Here is a 19,393-nt window from a genome sequence, read left to right as displayed (position 1 = left end):
TAGAATACAGCAAGGGAAATGGCTAGAGTTTCCTGGAAAGATGGAGGAAGTCCCATGATAGAGTGGAGGTGTGATGTTTGGTGCCTGGAGAACACACACACAAACTGCATGGGGAGTAGAGTGTGTCCAGTTATATGAAAAATTAGCTTTAGGGTGGTCTGATGTGTTTGCGCCTAAAACAATACCTTGAGTGGATTTCCCACAGTGAACAAAGAGCTGGGGAAACTTGTGACAATTAGCATGAGTAGGGCTAATGTCTTTGATGAGATTGTGTGACATAAACTAAAGATGTTAAAGTTTCTTTGAATCCAGGATGGGAGGGGATATCGGGTTGTATGAATAGCCCATTAATTAGGGTAAGCTGGCAAAGGGAGGCGTGGCCAGGTGTGAATGGGGTGAGCTCCAGGTAAGGTGCTGTCTTCCATTGTTGAGATGAAGTAACTCTTTTAGGGTGGAGAGAAAAGCTATTAGCAAGTCAGCTATCCTGGTTCACCTTCCGGAATATTTTCCTAGGCATGTCTCTGGTTAGCATCCATTTTGTTTGTACCGGTTCCATTTGGGTTCCGCCTCTAGGCCAGGCGGTGCGGTCCATACGTGATTCTGGGGTGAGATTAAAGAGGTGTCTGGTCCAGACTGCCCTTCTGCAGGAAGGGTCTGACTGCTAACAGCCTATTCTGAAGAGGATTCCTCTCCACTGGTGACCGTACAGTTCTCTTCTTTCCTTGTCGTCTATATAAGCACACTGGCAGCAGGTCCTTTCAAAAGAGAAGCAAAAATGGCAGTCTCTAGGGGTTTGTAGGTGACGCAGCAAGTTGAATTCCATTAACTACCTGTGGCTCCTGACCAAGAAATTGAAAACTACTGTGGTTATACTTGAGGGGTTTCTGTACGATGCCAGGCATACACATCTGTAATTGATAAATATTAGGATGGATTTAACATGTATGTAACATAGATGATCTTCCACGTGTTTTTCTTGCCCTTGAAATATATTACTCAGTGCTACAGCCAGCATGGCATTGGTGGAGTGCCTCTATGCAGGGCTACCAACAAAGTGAGACTGGGGGGGGACAAAATTTGGGGCTCCCAAGTCAGCTGGAGAGCACTTTGAAGACAGTGTCATGCTGCATCTAGTCAAAGGTCTTTCAGTTTATTTTTAAAATGCAGTTCTGGCTGTAGCCACTAGAGGTGCAGGGAAGTCTGAGCATAGTAAAAGCGCCGGAGAAGGCTCTTGGACTACAAGAAGAGAGGCCCTTGGACTGCAAGAAGATCCAATCAGTCAGTCCTAAGGGAAATCAACCCTGACTGTTCCCTGGAAGGTCAGTTGCTGAAGCTGAAGCTCAAATACTTTGGCCACCAAATGAGAAGGGAACACTCCCTGGAGAAGACCCTGATGCTGGGAAAGACAGGAGGCAAAAGAAGAAGGGGACGGCAAAAGATGAGATGGCTGGACAGCATTACTGATGTAACTAACACGAATTTGAGCAGACTTCGGAGGATGGTGGCAGACAGGAGGGCCTGGCATGACTTGGTCCACGGGGTTGCAAAGAGTCGGACTCGACTGTGCGACTGAACAACAACATTGGCTGGACTTGCCTTTCTCCAAGACAAGCAGATTTGCCTAACAGATAATGCTAAACCCATCAACCAAGCCAGCACTGATGCAAGACAAGACAAGACAATGTGCTGATGGCTGGTACAATAATTGCGAGCTTGCAAACAAGGTCGTTTTCTATAATAGCCTTGCCTTGCTTCCTTTCCTTTCACCCAGCTCAGCTGGAGCTTGCAAAGCATTAGTTAGGGGTTTTCAGTAAGATAAAATTCCCCTCTCTTTTTTTCTCACTTTTCTCGTTCAGTTTCTCTCTCCCTCCGCCTTTTCCCGCCCCCTAAATTTATTTACAATTTGGATCTCAAGTCCTTCTCATCTCTATCCTGCTTGGAGTAGTATAGTAGCAAATCTTAGTTAGGGACAGAAGGGGTGGGGGGCTTAGTGAAAGGATGCTTCCCCCTACCCTTTACCCTTTAAAGGAAAAAGTAGTCCCCTGTGCAAGTGCCGAGTCGTTACCAGCCCATGGGGTGACGCCACATCTTGATGTTTTCTTGGCAGACTTTTGTTACGGGGTGGTCTGCCATTCCCCAGTCTCTACACTTTACCTGCCTGTTTCCCCACATTACTTTTCCCCAAGTGGTCTGCTGTTTGTCCTGAAACTCCTTTCTGAGGATTGGAAGAGCCTTGATAGTAGGAGTCAGGGTGAATCACCTTCTGTCCTTCCGCTTCCTTCTTATCAGCAGTGTGCTTCAAGACTAAAGATACCCTTCTTTGTCCGATGGTGTTCTTTTAAAGCACAGAAAGGATACATATTTTGATATCAGCGGCACGAACAACACTAGCAGCTAAATGGATGGATAAAGCCTCCCCCAACCATATTGGCCTGGCAACAGCGTCTTTGGGATTATTTTATAATGACCAGAATATCAGTTCAAACAAGAATACCTTTAACGGAAAAATATGAATTTTCTTTTATTGCTGGCTGGTTTCCAGTAATCACTTACCTTTCTGAAAATGATGTTCTCCCACGCCGATTGATGTACAGACAAATGATGTATTTTTAGTTTTCTTTTTCTGTGATTAACTCCTATAGATAGTAACAGATATATTAGATTGGTTTAGGTTGATAATGATTGTTTTATATAATTCTGTATAAGTTTTTTCCCTTTTTCTAGCTATTTTGTGGTGGTGTTGCTTGGAATTTAACTTAATAAAATTTCCATAAGCGGTGGGGGGGAGTGTGCTTTTAGCACACGGATTTCATTCTGAATAAAACTTTGTTGGTCTTAAAGATGCTACTAGATTCAAACTTTGTTCTATTGCTTCAGACCAACATAGCTGCCCACCTGGGTCTAACTCATTGGGGAAGGCAGGGAAACATCTGTCCTGCCAACATCTTCCATGAACTATTCTAGTGGATCCATCCCCATAACGATAGTTTCCTGTTTCTTGTTGCACGACTCTGATGCCAGATGACCTTTTGTCATATGTTTGCACTTTTGTGGGTCGCAAGGTCAGTGGGTCCCGAGTCTGGAATGGCTGATGACCTCAGAAGGAAGAATGTGAAGGGAAACAGAATCAACCTTAATGGGTCTGTAACTGAGCTGGAGGCAAACAAGAATTGACTGGATTTTTGGTTTTTTTAGGGAGTTGCTGGCCTTGGAAATGGGATCGCTAGCAGGGCTGGCCCTGCCACTAGGCAAACTAGGCAACTGCCTAGGGCTTCGGTCTTCCGGGGGCACCACATTGGGTGCCCCCATGTGACTTTGTGAGGTTATCAGTGCGGGGGGTGGGGGTGGGCACCAGAAGTTAGCTGTTCCTAGGGTGCCGGACAGTCTAGGGCCGTCCCTGATTGCTAGTTGTGTATACTCATCTAAATTTGAGAATCTTGGTTTTACAGAGTTTATATGGAATCAACAACCTGCAGATCTTATTTGAGCAGAGGTACTAGTGTGGCAAAGGAAATGTGGGAAGTTATCCCTCTCTCCAGCCTAGACGGTGAATCCTGTGTGCTCTTGAACCCCTACGAGGAAGCGTGGGATCAAAAGGTGTAGACAGCAATAAATATTTGACTTGTAAGGTGCTTGGGGGAGCACAGTGGGAGGGCTTCTAGTATCCTGGCCCCACTGGCGGACCTCCTGATGACACCTGGGTTTTTTTGGTCACTGTGTGACACAGAGTGTTGGACTGGATGGACCACTGGCCTGATCCAACATGGCTTCTCTTATGCTCTTATGTGACACAGAGTGTTGGACTGGATGGGCCATTGGCCTGATCCAACATGGCTTCTCTTATGTTCTTATGTGACACAGAGTGTTGGACTGGATGGACCATTGGCCTGATCCAACATGGCTTCTCTTATGTTCTTAAGACAAAAAGCCCAAGCTCCATGTCTAGCTGCCTTCTTATTTCTTGCCTTGGCCATGTGTTTAAATGGAAGCTTTTCCCATCTCTGTTGTAATAGACCATCTTCTCTTGGATGGAGTACATTACTAGTTTACAACAGTTTCAGAAACAAAAAAAAACATAATGGAAGGAAGGAGACAATTGGAACTGAGATCTGATGCCATCTTATGACATAACATTGGAAACGTTCTGTTCTGTTGCAAAAAATCCAAGTGCTGCTGCTTCATTCTACCTAGTAGTCTCATAGCCTACGAGGGAAAGAGACGCATCAAGAGTGTACAGTCTAAAAACTGATGTCTTATCAATCTGTGAGCTGATACCATATGTATCTAACAGCCTGCTAAACAGTTTGTATTTATTATGTGAAGGAGTCTTCCACGTGAATTATCTGTCCCGAGGTCCATGGTAAAAAAAGGTTGCATTTTTTTTCCTGATTCCCCATGGCATCGCATTTGTGCAACTCTGGGGGTTTCCCTGGCTTTTGTTTGGTCTTTCTCAAACCTGCTTTGTTCCAGGGTTTTGGGAAAGATCACAGTAAAACCTGGATTGGCAGCCACTTTCCTGGTTCCCACAGCAGCCATTTCCTCCCTGTCCCTAAGGAGGGAGGGAGGGAGGAAGCCAACTCTAGAATATCATTCTGTTGGCATACTTAGCTGTCGTGTTTTTTTTTTTTTAAAGTCTCTAATCTTTTCCCTTGCAGAGATATAAGGAAAAAGGCACATCATCTCAAGGGAAGAGAGTCTTACTTTTTTAGCTATATAGGCTGGAAATCCAGAGTACCTGCTACATTGGTTGTTACAACATTATACCATTCTGATGATAGCCTTATGCCAGTTTGTTTATTTGTTTATTTTGCAAAAGCTCCGGTGGCTTATGAGAGGCGGAGGTGGCTATTTCTGAGGAACTAGGGCAGGAAAGCTGCAGGTAAACCTGCCGCGTGGATGCCCCATAGCTGCTGTGCTTTATCTGCAGCCACACCAACAACAGGGGCAGCTACAAGGTCCCTGTTTGGAAGACCCCAAAACGTTTTATATGGAAACTGACACATTGCTGCAGGGCGGGTTTTAAACGCGTTTTAATCCTCTCACTCTAGAGCTTCCTGGAAGTGCCAAGGAAGGAGAGTTCAGACTTAGGGTGGCTCATCAGACTTCGCTGTCCAAGGGCCCAGATGGAGCCGCGGACTTCGGATCCAAAGCAAGTGAGTGATTTTCATGGGTGTGCTCAGGGTGAGCATGTATGTGTTGCCTATGCCAGTGCAGGGTCCCGGAGTATTCTGTGATGCCACCACGGCAAGACTGTTAGAGTAGTGTGTCAAATTACTTTAAGCAAGGACTTTTTTTTTTTTTAAACTTGTTCAGAGCTCTTATTCGGGACATCTGATGTAAACTGTGGCGGAACCAGCCCGATTCTACCTTCAGACCTGGTCCCGTCAACTCCTTTTTGAGTTGCCAACTCCTGAAGGCAGCTTATCTTCTTCCCGCCACTACGGCACGCTGCCACCACCTGCTCAATTTAAGGGTTCCTGACTGAGAGGAACAGGACTCCCAATTCCCCTTGACAGTTCTGAGGCCTGGCCTCAAGGTCCTCCGCCAACCCAGCACCTGGTTAACCCAGAGACCAAAGTCCTTCTTTGGGAGACCCCTGGAGAATTGGCACCCTTGCCAACTGTATGCCTTCCCTGGACTTCCCTCTTGCTACAGTAGTGTGATCTAAGGCGGTTGGGGAAACTATGTGGTACAGAGAGACTACCTTTTTAAACACAAAATGTTTATTTAAAACATACAACTATATACAGGCATTTTAAAATAGTGAACACAAGCAATAAATCAAAGTAGGGAAAAACGCTCCTTCTTCCCCTAGTATAATACTTGCCCTGTCCATACCATCCAGAACAGACAGACTCACCAACCCAAATGACTGAACTCAAAGCCCAACTCAAACTGAAGGCTTCCCACCAAAAATCACTAATATAAAACCTAGTTCCTGCCCAGGAATTGGGTTACCCTCCTGCAGCCTTCTGGGAGACCAGCCTGAAAGATACGTGCCTCTCTAGGAGGCCTCAGAATTGCTGCTTCCAGACAGGAGGGGAGGGGGAAGGAGGAAGAGACTAGGCCCCAAAGCCTCCAGTTTGATGGCCTGTTCTTGCCAACTCCCAGATAACCATAGCCTAAAATGGCGTTTCTCCACATAAACATTGGCAGCAAAATTCCATACAGATGCCTTGATCATCTGTATTTCAAAAGCCCAGGAAGGTTTCTTTCTCAGCCCTACTCCAGTCAGTCACTTGGTTCAGTACAGCTGACTTCAAAGACAGGGCAGGTACAATAAGTCTGTGTTTAGTTTTTGATTTCCAAATTGTCACAATCCTGGTATGGTAGCCAAACTCAAAGGTGGACAATAACATCCTTTCACAGTGCTTCAGATGTTTGGAGAGCAGAGTTGCCAACCTCAAGGTGGTGGCTGGAGATCTCCCACTATTACAAATGAATGCCAGGTGACAGAGATCAGTTCCCCTGGAGAATATGACCATTTTGGAAGGTGGATTCTTTTGCATTATACCCTGTTGATGCCCCTCCCCCAACCCCACCTTTCTCAGTTTCTATCCCCAAAATCTCCAGGCATTTCCCAGCCTGGAGCAGGCAATGCTATTGTAGAGGAATCTCACATTTCTCAAGGCCTACCAAAGGGGGGGGCATGTTTCATTTACTTCTCCTATTGGTGTAATGGTTAAGTGTGCGGACTCTTATCTGGGAGAACTGGGTTTGATTCCCCAGTCCTCCACTTACAGCTGCTGGAATGGCCTTGGGTCAGCCATAGCTCTCACAGGATTTGTCCTTGAAAGGGCAGCTGCTGTGAGAACCCTCTCAGCCGCACCCACCTCATCCTGTCTCTTGTGGGGGGAGAAGATATAGGAGATTGTAAGCCGCTCTGAGTCTTTGATTCAGAGGGAAGGGCGGGGTATAAATCTGCAGTCTTCTCCTCCTCCTCCTCTTAAATTTCTAGACTGCCCTTCCCTGTAAAAACAGGGCTCAGTAATAATAATAATAAATAGTAATAATAAAACATTCTTATAAAAATTCACAATTCAATAAAATAAAATACACAAATTGTCCTAGTTAGTGTTAAAACAGGAAGCAGGCATTCACCTTGGCAACCCTGCAGCCTCTTAAGAGGAGCAAGCTAGGCACAGGAGTCTCTCTCTCTCTCCCCGCCCCGAACTGAGCAGAAGCATTTCCAAGATGTGGAGTTGCAGTCCACATTAACATCTTTTTGGGGCAGGAAAGATAGGAGGATGGTCTGAAAATTGTGCTCTCACTGTGCTCCCCCCTAACCCCTCTTGTAAGTCTCTTCCAGCAGTCCCCTCTACAAGCAAGGCCGAAAGAAGCGATCAGTCTGCGAGGGCGAAACCTACAGAGAGCTGGCTCATGCAGAAGCATTTGTCCGCTCTGCAGGTACACAGGGGGTTGGGGGAGGAGTCAAAAATGGATATTGGCAAAGGAGGAGGCTAAACGAAAGCACTGCTGTGAGGTGCAGATGTCAAAATGGCTAACAGTTACTTCAGACATCATCTGTTCCTTGAGTTCCATGCGATTTATTAAACGTGAATTAAGTGCAATGATCTTGTCTGCTCTGCATGGGGATTTTTTCATATAAGGAGGACATGGCAGTTGTTATGTACAATTTAAAGTAACTCTTTTACAGGGCAGTAATGATTTGGCTGGATGGCCATCTGACAGCAATGCGGATCCTGTGAATTTGGGGGGGTGGATATTTGTGAATTTCCTGCATCGTTAAGGGGTTTGGACTAGATGACCCTGGAGGCCCCTTCCAACCCTATGATTCTGTATGTTGGTAGGACCAAAACTAGCTTCCAGTACAGATGCTAAGAGCATTTCCCTGGGAGTAAGCCCCACTGAATCAACTTCAATAGGATTCTAAACAGACCTATTCAGAGCAATCCTTAGTGTTCTAAGTCTGCTGAAGTCAACAGGGTTAGAAGAATAACCCTATTTACGTCTTCACTATTAATGACTAATTCCCACTCTGTTTAGCGTATTGCACTATTCAGATTGTAGCTTTGTTCTGATGTTTGGTTGGTAGTCTGTTGCTTGTCACAAAGCTCTTGGGTTCGACCCCCAAAATCTTCAGGTATTTTCCCAACCCAGTGAGTCTGTTGATTCTTGTGTAACTAACTAGTTACCCAGCAGTGTTCCCTCTAAGCTGAGTTAGTGTGAGCTAGCTCACAGTTTTTTAGCCTCTGGCTCACACATTTTTGTCTTAGCTCAGGAAAAATGGCCCCACAGTTAACTAATATATGCAGTAGCTCACAGATTTAATGCCAGTAGCTCACAAAGTAGAATTTTTGCTCACAAGACTCCACAACTTAGAGGGAGTATTGTTACCCAGGTATGGTTTTTATGATACAGGAAATTACCTACTAAATTTCTTATATGACCATAGCTCTATGTGATAGGAATTATGCTGAAACTTTAACTATTTGAAATAAAGGTCTGATCAGTCTTTTCTGTATGCTATATTTACTATACTAAATTAATTTAGAGTGCGTTATATTGACAGTTCTGGTTACTGAAGTTTGCTTTTCTTCTGACCCTGTGGCAGAACATGTAGGTGCCCTTGTCACTTTTAATATTTTGTCATTTTTATTGCACTTTGGCTCCAGGTCAATAGATAGAGTCAGTTGTATCATCTCAGGCAGAGTTGCCAACCTCCAGATAGCACCTGGAGATCTCTCATTATTACTGCTGATCTCCAGACAACTGAGATCTGGTCACCTTGAGAAAATGGCTGCTTTGGAAAGGGGACTCTGTGGCATTATATCCTGCTGACGTCTCCCCCCAAAACCTGCTGTCCCCAGGTTCGACCCCCCCCCCCCAATCTTCAGGTATTTTCCCAACCCAGCGCTGGCAGCCCTAATGCCAGGACAGCTTCGAAAGTCACTTCTCTGCCTCTTCATCATTGGTCATGGAATCTATTCTGCTGTGCTGACCTACTCCTAAAACTGATTTTAATGAATGATGTTTTTATTTAGCAATTCCACTTCACAGATGTTGCTGGCTTTTTTTTTTTAAACTAGGCTGTAGTTAGTGAACAACAGTGTTCCCCTCAGTGCCTGCTGCAAAGAGAAAACTGCTTTGTGAGGGTAAGGAACAAAACAAAACTTTCCATTTGCATGTATGTCCTTCTAATGCTTAAGGAAGACATACAGATTTGAAATCATCTGTTTTTTTCAAGAATGAGCGTTGAAATACTTTCATGTCTCAAGCTTTTCCTTTGGATAGGACACCTTCGCCTGGAGATTTTGTTTTATGTGGAGTGGGCGGGGGGGGGGGGAGAGAAGGTGGCATGGTATAGCGGGGGGTGGAATTCTAGCAGGAGCTCCTTTGCATATTAGCCCACACACCCCTGATGTAGCCAGTCCTCCAAGAGCTTACAAGGCTCTATTTTGTAAGCTCTTAGAGGATTGGCTGCATCAGGGGTGTGTGGCCTAATATGCAAAGGAACTCCTGCTAGAATTCCACTCCTGGGTATAGCCCAACCGTGTTAGATCTTGGAAGCTAAGCAAGGTTGGTACTTGGAAGGAAGACCACCAAGGACAACTCCACAGAGGACAACAACGGCAAACCACCCCTGCTTTTCATGTGCTTTGAAAGCTCCTTGCTGGATCACCATAAGTTGGCTGTGACTTGATGGCACTTTACACCCCCCCCCCCGAAGCAATGGATCGTGGTCCTGTGACCCATAGATCATGGTCCTTTTCCACCAGTGCAAGTCAAATCCCAGTGAAGCAAGAAGCTTCTTCAGTGGGGTGTGTGTCCATCACAATGAAATGCACCACCCTGAGCTGAGCAGGGTGATAGGATACAGCCCATCCATTATAAACATGGTATGAAGTCACTAGCGACTGAATCCCATTATAATGAAGGCATTATCTAATTTGGGGGGGGGGGGGGGGGAGAGATTTAAGATGGGTTTTTGACAATAGTCAGAAAGTGGGTTTAAGTTGTGTGTGAAAATCATATGTTTAAAAAGTACCCTTAAATAAATAAGATACGTTATGCTGGTTTCCTTTCTGCCCCCTTGAGGGCCAGTCTAACCAGATAGGGCCAGCCCTAGACTGTCTGACGCCCTAGGCAAAGCTAACTTCTGGTGCCCCCTCTCTGCACTGATAACGTCACCAAGTCACATGGGGGGTGCCCAATTTGGTGCCCCCAGAAGGCTGACACCCTAGGCAATTGCCTAATTTGCTTAGGGGCAGGGTTGGCCCTGCAAATAGGACGCGCAGCTCCATATTTGTTGACTTCCCCTTGGGCTTGCTTTCGTCCTGGATTTTTGTCCCTGTCCCTTGAGAGCCAGTTTGGTGTAGTGGTTAAGTGTGCGGACTCTTACCTGGGAGAACCGGGTTTGATTCCCCATTCCTCCACTTGCACCTGCTGGAATGGCCTTGGGCCAGCCATAGCTCTTTCAGGAGTTGTCCTTGCTGTAAGAGCTCTCTCAGTCCCATCTACCTCACAGGGTGTCTTGTGTGTGTGTGGGGGAGGTAAAGGAGCTTGTGATCACTCTGAGATTCAGAGTATAGGGTGGGATATAAATCCAATATCTTCTTCATTATTCCCATGTGCCTTGCTGTATTGCTCCACCTCGGTCTTTGGGCACAGTCCACAAACTGTGCTGCAGCTTCTTCACGTCCTCCTTGTACAATAGCCCTGTTTGCATCTTGGGGCCATCCCATGTCTTGTCCACTCCACAACAGGTGCTGGTGGTCTGGATTATGTTATGGGATAAACAAGGCATCACCATTATTAAGCTGCAAGCGATTGCAGTTACAGCAGCTGGCCCCAGCAGCCTCGGTAGATATCGCACAGCTCCCGGGGGCCACGTGTGCCAGGGCCACTAAGGATGGCTGGACCGGATGTGGCTTTCTGTCCTGGTAGTAACTGCGTGTGGAGTCTGTGGATCTTGCCCTTGGTTTATAGCTCACTGTGCTGTATCCGGAGGACATTCTTGCCTAGAAAAGGAGACTGGTGTCTGCAACGCAGCTAACGGATTGTGGTGGGCTTTGCATGCCTTAATCTTTTGGAAGTTCTTGGGCAAATGAAGCACTTCAGTGTCACTGCATTATTGTTGTGAAACCCAGATGGCCCGGGCTAGCCCAGTCTCGTCAGATCTTGGAACCTAAAGTAGGGTGAGCTCTGATTAGTGTTTGAATGGCAGGCCACCAAGGAAGTCCGGGGTTGCTACGCAGAGGCAGGCAATGGCAAGCCACCCCTGCTCCACTTGTCTCCTGCCTTGAAAACCCTGAAAGGATTGCCTTAAGTCAGCTGTGACTCGACAGCATTGTTGGCAGGACTGTAGCCAGGATTTCATGTTTGGTGGGGCCCACAGCAGGATTTGTAGTCTGGTGGGGGGGCACCCGGTTTGGAAGCCCAGGGCTCTCAGCACTGTAAGCTGCCTTGAGTTCCACAAGCTAATCCCCCCCCCCTTCGTTTGGGCAGTCACAGCAGCTCTGGTTCCCCACTCCTTTCTTATGTGACCTCTTGACCCTCCTCCCCCCCTCCCTTTGCTCTGCAAGGTGTGTTCGGGAAGAGGAGAGCAAAAAGAAAAAAGACCTGCAGCAATGCGACTACTTGTTCAGAGTGGCAGTGAGCAAAGGGGACAGTTAGGGGCCACATAGTTGGAAGGGGGGGGGTTGAAAAGATGGGCCTGGTCCCTCCCAGGCTCCACTGTAGCTACAGGCCTGATTGTGGACCGGTGTTATTCTTTATCAGAGATCACTTCGCTTATAGGCGGGCTTCTTTCTCAAGTCTTCCACGCTCAAGGTGCAGAATTGGTTTTTGAAGTCTGTGGTTTTGTGTTTACTGCTTAATCGGTTGCCTTGCCGTATTTAATCACTGTCTCTCTGTCAATCAGGAAGTAGACAGGTATCTGAAGCACAATGATTTCTTAGCTCTAAGGAAGAAGGAAATGCTGTACAAGAAATGGTTTGACAGTGTTTCGAGCCCGCTTCTGCAGAAAATTCAGGAGAAAGTGGACAGCCAGTCGAGTGAAGAAATAGAGGAAAGAAAACGAAAACAACTCTCCCTTTACTTAGACTTCTGTAATAAGCAGGTATTGGGAAAGAAACGTGATTGCTGGTTTGGAGAACTGTGTTTGGAGGCTTTCTAGCAAGAATGTTGTGTGTATTGATATTTCAGTAGCAAGAGACTTGCATAACCAGGCCTTCTGCTGTTTCAGGTTCCCATTCAGATGGATAAATGTATCTCCATGCCTATGTTGTACTAGATGAGAACAACATTATTCAGATTTTCATTTACTATAGCGAGGAAAATGATGCCCAGGGTTCAATGGCTCTGTAAAGGCTCAGTGAACAAATATGGAGTGACAGTATACAAAATATACAAAAAACCCCCCAACACTAGGCAATAAGGTATAAAGAAATAGTCCCACGTAGATTTTCTCTAGCCCAAGTATTCCAAATGAAGACCTGGGTGTTTTATTTTCTCAGTTTAGGTTTCAACAAATGTATTCAAACATCAGTGTTCCAATTCGCACCACAAAATTTTTTGTGCAAGTTGCTTCTTTTCTTATATTCTAGAATATTTGAACGCCAAGGAGTCCATTATGTCTGCATTAATTATTTTGCCTCCTCATTTCCCCCCTAAATTCTGAGCTGCTGTGTGAAATCAAGTCATGAAGTCAGAACGTTGATGGTTGAATCCATTTGTTGAAGCCTAAACCACTGTGGAAGATTTTACTGAAATTGAAACTGAGAAAATAAAACACTTCGGTCTTCATATGGAATACTTGGGCTAGAGAAAATCTATGTGGGACTTCATTTCTTCATACATAATTGCCTAGTGTCAGGGTTTTTTTCGTTTTATATTCAGTAAAGGCTCAGCCTGTCTCTCGGAGCAGGTTTGGCCCACAGCCCACAAGCAGAGCAAGGTGGAAGACGGATCTGGGGTTGGATGTCTGGTACTTAAGGAAGATAAATCTGGGGTTGGATGTTATGATTTCCGTAGTTTAACAGCACACTCTTCAGCATTATCTAGGTTCGAATAGGCAACCCGAGGACTGTATTTCTGCTTTAAAAAAAAAAAAAATAAGTAAAAGTTTTTCCTTCTGCTTAAAAGACAGATTTGGCTGTAATTTCCCCCAAAGACACTATGATTGCAAGATTCTGGCAGCAAGATTCCTTGGCAGACCTGTCCACTGTGGACAGTGGAGAAGGTGGTGGCTTTCGGCTCTTGCTTCTTCTCTGCTACTTGTCATATTCCAAAGCGGGGGAGAAGCCTATTCACAATTATTGTCATGTGGTAGATGTGTGTGCTGAAGGGCATAGAAGTAGGCAGCAATATATGTAGCATTCTTTTTCTTCTTTTATACCTGCCATTTCTCTACCTTAAACAAAAAGCACTGCTTGACCTAGTTGGATGGCCACGTTGCGTGCATGCACATGAAGGCTCATTCATACCTTGAATAAAACGTAGTTGGTCTTAAAGGGGGCCACTAAACTCAAACTTTGTCCTCTCGCTTCACCTGTGATGTGTATTGGATCATCTGTTAGCAGCATTGCTGAATGTACGCTTGTTTCACCTGCTTGGATGGACACCTGCCACATCTCCAGAGTTCTTCCATGCCTAAGCACTTTATTCGTATAACTGTGAAAACGTTGCTCAGAAGGTGGTTGTGAAGGCAGTAAGCAGCCTGTAAATAATCTGATGGCAAGCTTGCACCCACGGGAAAAATCGCACCAGGAACCTGAAATGCACATGCAGAGCAGACAAGAGGTTAGACCTGAGATCTAATATGCACTGCTTACCTTCAGTGAAATGCGTGGGACCGGGCAGATGTTGAAGGATGGAAGAAGAAGCCAAGCCACAGAACCTCGGAATGCAGAGCAGTAGATAAAATGGTGTATAGGAAACTTGAAGGCTCCAAGCCCTTCTCCTGCCTCATTGTGTAGCCTTAAAGCAAGTTGCTAATTGACAGTACTGGGAGCCAGTTTGGTGTAGTGGTTAAGTGTGCGAACTCTTATCTGGGAGAACCGGGTTTGATTCCCCACTCCTCCACTTGCAGCTGCTGGAATGGCCTTGGGTCAGCCATAGCTCTGGCAGAGGTTGTCCTTGAAAGGGCAGCTGCTGTGAGGGCCCTCTCAGCCCCACCCACCTCACAGGGTGTCTATTGTGGGGGAAGAAGATAAAGGAGATTGTAAGTCACTCTGAGACTGAGTCAGAGAGAAAGGCAGGGTATAAATCTGTGATCTTCTTCTAAACCAAGTGGGAATAATAGTGGCTTACCTCGCAGGGTTGTGAGGGTTGTAAATGATTGTAAAATATATTGTCAATTAAATGTTGTCGCTAATATGAGTAAGTTAGGTACTTTTATCTTATGTAGGGAAATTATGAATCAGAGATCCCAACTTTTATTAGCCGAGGCTTGGACTGTTGCCATGGAGCCTGGGGAACTAAAGATACATTACAGAGGTCCCCAACTTGACTTGATGGCAACCCGCTCCCCCAACCTTAACCTCCATTGACTTAGAAATAGTCCCATTGGTGTTTGTCTTTAAACAATATATTGGAAAAAACATAATTGCCCTACACTAGGGGGGGCCAAACTTGCTTAACATCAGGGCCACATAGAATGAATATCAGCTGTTTGAGAGCTGCAAAATATGAACGTCAGATGCTTGAGAGTTGGAAGGAAAGAAGGAAGGGAGGCAAATAAATTCATGGAGGGAGAGAGAGATGGAAAGAAAGCAACTCTGACTTAAAATGTATTCTTCCAGGCTGGCCAATGGGATGGCGGGGCTTCGAGAGCCACACAATATGTGTGAAAGAGCCACATGTGGCTCCCGAGCCATACTTTGGTCACCCCTGCCCTCAAGTATGTTAAGAGTTCAAAGATTGACCTCATCAAATGCAATGTGGGAAATGGGTGTCTGCTAAGGATCTTTTGGATTAATGTACATGTATGAGTTATAGAGAAAAGAGGTATCCACTTCCCATGCAGATATTTAATTTCTAGGTTCTAAATTTCTAAAGAATTTTCTGAAGAATGAAAATCCCAGCCGTTCACACAGGCCATGTTTTAAAATGGCACTCTGGGCAGGCAGGAGTAAGGATGGATTTATCCAGAAGAGGCACCAGTCAATATGGTGAATCAGTTTAAAACATTGCCTATAGGTGGATCAGGGGGTTCTTTACCATGAACAGGCTTTCCAGCCACCCATATATTTTGTTGGTTTTATTTTCACCGCCTTTTGTAATAAGAAGGGGAGATACATTTATATTGAATCAGCAACTTGCTGTCTCTAATCGTCATTCTTTGGATTGCATTCTTTACCTTTCTTTCCTATGTTTGTTTTCCCACCTTCCCTTGTATTTTTCTTCCACTAGGCCTCCTGTGATCCCGGATCCCCGGTTTCTGTTTGTGTGCTTCTCCCTCCATTCCCCCCACTTTTTGAGTCCTCTTACCCTTCTGAATATTCCTACTTTCCCTCTTGCCTTCCTCCATTTCCATTCTCTCTTCTTTCCGTCTCCCCTTCTACATCTCCACCAATGATAATTCTCCCTTCCATCTTGCTTCCTCCCTCCATCCCACCTTACTTCTTTCATTTCCTTCCTCCACTTCCCCCTTATCTCCACTCGTCCTCTCTCTTCTTTCAGTCACCTTTCTTTCAGCCCTCCCCTTCAGAGCAGACTCATTCTCCAGGCATTTTGCCAGCCTTTCCTCTGCCCCCTCTTCCTTCTCCCTTTCCTCCTGCTTCGCAAGCCTCTCTCGTTAGACATTCTGGACAACGTTCCCAAGAACCTTCAGCTCTCAAACAGTCAATTTCTCGTGACTTCAGCGCTTACCATTCCCATAATCCTTTCTTCCTCCCTATACCTCCACCTATCCAAACCCACAGGAGATACCAAGCTCGGCTGAAGAATAGTGACAGTGTTAAATACCCTTGAAAACAGAAGATGCTTGGCTTGCTCCATAAATAAGGGACAGTTTTGCTACACAGGAGACCAGATTCAGGTGCAGTGCTTCTCAAGCATTCAGTGGGTGGCGTTGAAGACTTGAGGAAAGATCTGCTGGGTGCACTGCTATCTGCTTTGCGGCTGTCACGGACCGGAAACGAGAAGTAAGGAGACATTGTGATTATGGACTTTGTACTCCAGTTGTCTTAGCACAGGTGTCCCCAACTTTTTGGAGCTTGCGGACACCTTTGGAATTCTGACACGGCATGGTGGGTGCAGCCACAAAATGGCTGCCACAGAAGGTGGAAGCAGATACAAAATGGCTGCCACAGAAGGAGGAGCCAGACACAAAATGGCTGCCACAGAAGGAGGAGCCAGGCACAAAATGTCTGTCACAGCTTATTTTAAATCACACAGTGAAGATCCTTGGGTTGTGGTGGCAGCTGCTGCCAAAGTAATATTTTTTTAAAAATCTGCACAATGAAATTTCCGAAGGCCAGTCAGAAGTCTTGCTGGATTAAAGCCCAAACTGGCTCCACCCACTTTCTAAAAGTATTTGGCAGGAGCCAGGGAAGGTTTTGGTAGGCACAGTGGCACCCACAGGCACGGCCTTGGGGATCTCTAGTATTCTCCTTTTAAGAGTGTAAAATGTGTAATGTATACAAGACTGTAAGCTCCGTGGAGCAGGACTCTGTTTTTATATTTGCTTGTGCAATGAGCTGCCTTCCTTGTAACATGTATATCGAAACAAAAGCCTAACTGCAGGTTTTCATACTGTATACAGAGTGGCCCCACCTGTTTTGAGGATGTGTTTCCTGTACAAATATAACGGGTTTCAAGGTATTTCTTAACAAACATGGACTAAAGAACGCTAAGGATTTACTGAGGATATTAAGGGTCTTTTACACAGCTCTAGCCCCTCCATCAGACTGAAATTCAGAAAGTTCCTTGACATGAAGCCACGGCAGATAAATGGGCCTAAATCCGCTGTGCCCACAAAAACTAAGATCCCTTCTAACCAAACTTGCATAACTCAAACATTGCAGCCTCGATAATGCTGAAGCGTTAATAAATTGAGTTTTGTGACTTGATTATGAAATCAGTCTGTCCAGTAGCTGAAATGTAAGACTCTATGTTGGTCTAAGACAGGGGTGTCAAACGTGTGGCCCGAGGGCCGGATCAGGCCCCAGAGGGCTCCTATCAGGCCCACGAGCAACTCACTGTCATCTGCTTCCTTCTACCTGTCATCTGCTTCCTTCTACCTTTCACTTGCTTCCTTCTTGTTTTGCCAGGCTTGCTCAATCACAAGGAGCTATAGAACAAAGACTCTATTTTCTCTATTGGCTGACAAGCACGTGAAAGAAGTTATGTACAAAAGCTCACAATGCCCAGCCATTTCATGTTTTCCCCTGGGTCTTAGACTCAAAGCATTGACCATGAGATTTCTGTAATGAATGTCAATAAATCAAAAGTAGGTTTGCAGCTTGCACACACCTGAACAATACCTCAACAGCACGCTCCAGATTGCAACAGCACAGACATTGTCTCCAGATTTTGATAATTCAGCGCAAGAGGTGTCAGTTACCAGAAACTGTTAAATAAACAAAATATTGCAAGACTGCCAATCTTTTAAGCATATTTTAAGTTTAAAAAAAAATCTTTAATCTTGTGTGTCCTTTATAAAGTTTATATCTCTGCTACCTGGCATAACATTTTATGACACACGGGGCCCGGCCTTACAAGCCTCAGTTATGTGAGATCCAGCCCTCATAACAAATGAGTTCGACACCCTTGGTCTAAGAGGCCAATTAACTTTTCTCCTGAATTGCCTGCTTGTAATGTGGGTGTAATGTTGTCATGAAGCTGATGTGGAGAAATGTCATCTACACAAAGTAGATATAATAGTGAAAGGAAAGCATTGAGGACAGGAGACTTATGAGGCATATTCCATCTGGGAGACCTTAAAAATGTACAGTTATCAACTGGTCTTTAAGTATGCCGTTGGGTTTTTTTTCTTCCTTCCACAGCATGGTGCATATTTAGAGAGCTACGATCCTTCTGTTTATGATCCTTATTTCTTGAAGAGTACAGACATCTGGAAGGTACGGTGTCAAATGCGGTTCCTGTTTATATGGCCTGACTCTAAGCAGAAGCGTTGATAATGGTTTTATCAGTGTCCAGAGACAACAGTTTGTATAGGGATGGCTTTGAATTCAGGACTTTTTCCAGCTGAGAGAGAAAATATGGATTGGCTTTTTTGGTGCCCAGCTCATAGTCCATTTTGTTAGCCTGAACCCAATGACTTTTTCAGATCCCCCCCCCCCCCCGCCGCCCTCCCCATTGCCTCTGCTGAGCATTAAATGTTTCCAGGTTGGGTGCTTCCTTCACGCATCGGGACCCACACATTTCCCCTTTCCCATATATTTATATCAATCAGGGCTGGATTAACAATTAAGCAAAGCAGGCACTAGCCTATGGGCCCCCACGCCTTTAGGGACCCCAGACTGGCTCCCCCCCCCTTTCCCCTCTGCTTGCAGCCCTCTCAGCCTGCACGCACGGCCGGCAACTGAGCCCCTTTTTGCCCGACTTGCCTGGCGTGGCTGCTGCTGGCATAACCTCCAAGTTTGTCTCTCTCTACTTCTCCCCCGCAGCTTTGTTAAAGGGGCTTTTAAGAAGGGGGCTGCAGGCAGCAGGGTGGGCGCTCCAACTGTGAGATAATTTGTGAGGGTCCCCCCAAGATTTTGACTGCCTAGGGGCCTTCACAGGGTTTAATCCAGCACTGATATTGATCAAGATTTCTTGTAGGCATAGGTAAACTCTTCACAGTACTATGGCTGTAGACAAACTTTTTACTAGCCGCCCTGAGCCGTCTTGGCGGGGAGGGCGGGATACAAATGAAATCTATTATTATTATATTACCTGGTAAAACTATTTATTTTAATTCATTCATACTCTGACTTTCTCTGCAGTGGGGACCCAAAGCGGCTTCCGTCATTCTCCTCTTTCCCATTTTATCCTCACAATATCCCTGTGAGGTAGGGTAGGCTGAGAGAGCGTGACCGGCCGAAGATCACCCAGCGAGCTTTCATGGCATTAGTGGGGATTTGAACTCAGGTCTCCCAGATGCTTATCCAACACCCTTAACCACTACACCACACTGGCTGTCAACAATTTTAATCCAAACTACTCTGGCTAAATAAGTCAGTGCTTTGAAAACAATGGAAGGTAATAAGACGAAGCACACCTATATCCCTTTCTGCTCTAGTACCCAGAAAACTCACGTGATCTTGTACAAGTGGAAATGCACGTGGGGATACTATAAGTTGGACTTAATGCAAGGGGCGACCACAGGTCTAGCGTCTGTTACTTTAAAAGAGCTCTAGTGCAAGTGGGAAACTCACCTAGGATCTGACGCAACATAAGGAAATTTAGAAAAACCTCACTTGAT

At 45.5% G+C, this 19,393-nt stretch overlaps 1 protein-coding gene across 1 annotated transcript in view; it reads left to right on the top strand.

Moving 5' to 3' along the window:
• Nucleotides 1-19,393, top strand: part of LOC132585912 (uncharacterized) — a 52,323-nt gene that overhangs the window by 25,815 nt on the left and 7,115 nt on the right. The window contains exons 4-6 of the mRNA XM_060257792.1: nt 5,049-5,153; nt 7,300-7,407; nt 17,973-18,047. Of these exons, the coding sequence (XP_060113775.1) occupies nt 5,049-5,153; nt 7,300-7,407; nt 17,973-18,047 (288 nt within the window). The remainder of the gene's footprint in view (nt 1-5,048; nt 5,154-7,299; nt 7,408-17,972; nt 18,048-19,393) is intronic.

Source organism: Heteronotia binoei, chromosome 1 (genome assembly GCF_032191835.1).
Source record: "Heteronotia binoei isolate CCM8104 ecotype False Entrance Well chromosome 1, APGP_CSIRO_Hbin_v1, whole genome shotgun sequence".
Lineage (NCBI taxonomy): Eukaryota > Metazoa > Chordata > Lepidosauria > Squamata > Gekkonidae > Heteronotia > Heteronotia binoei.
The sequence above is the reverse complement of the archived record's forward strand: the minus strand, read 5'-3'. Positions and strand labels throughout refer to the sequence as shown.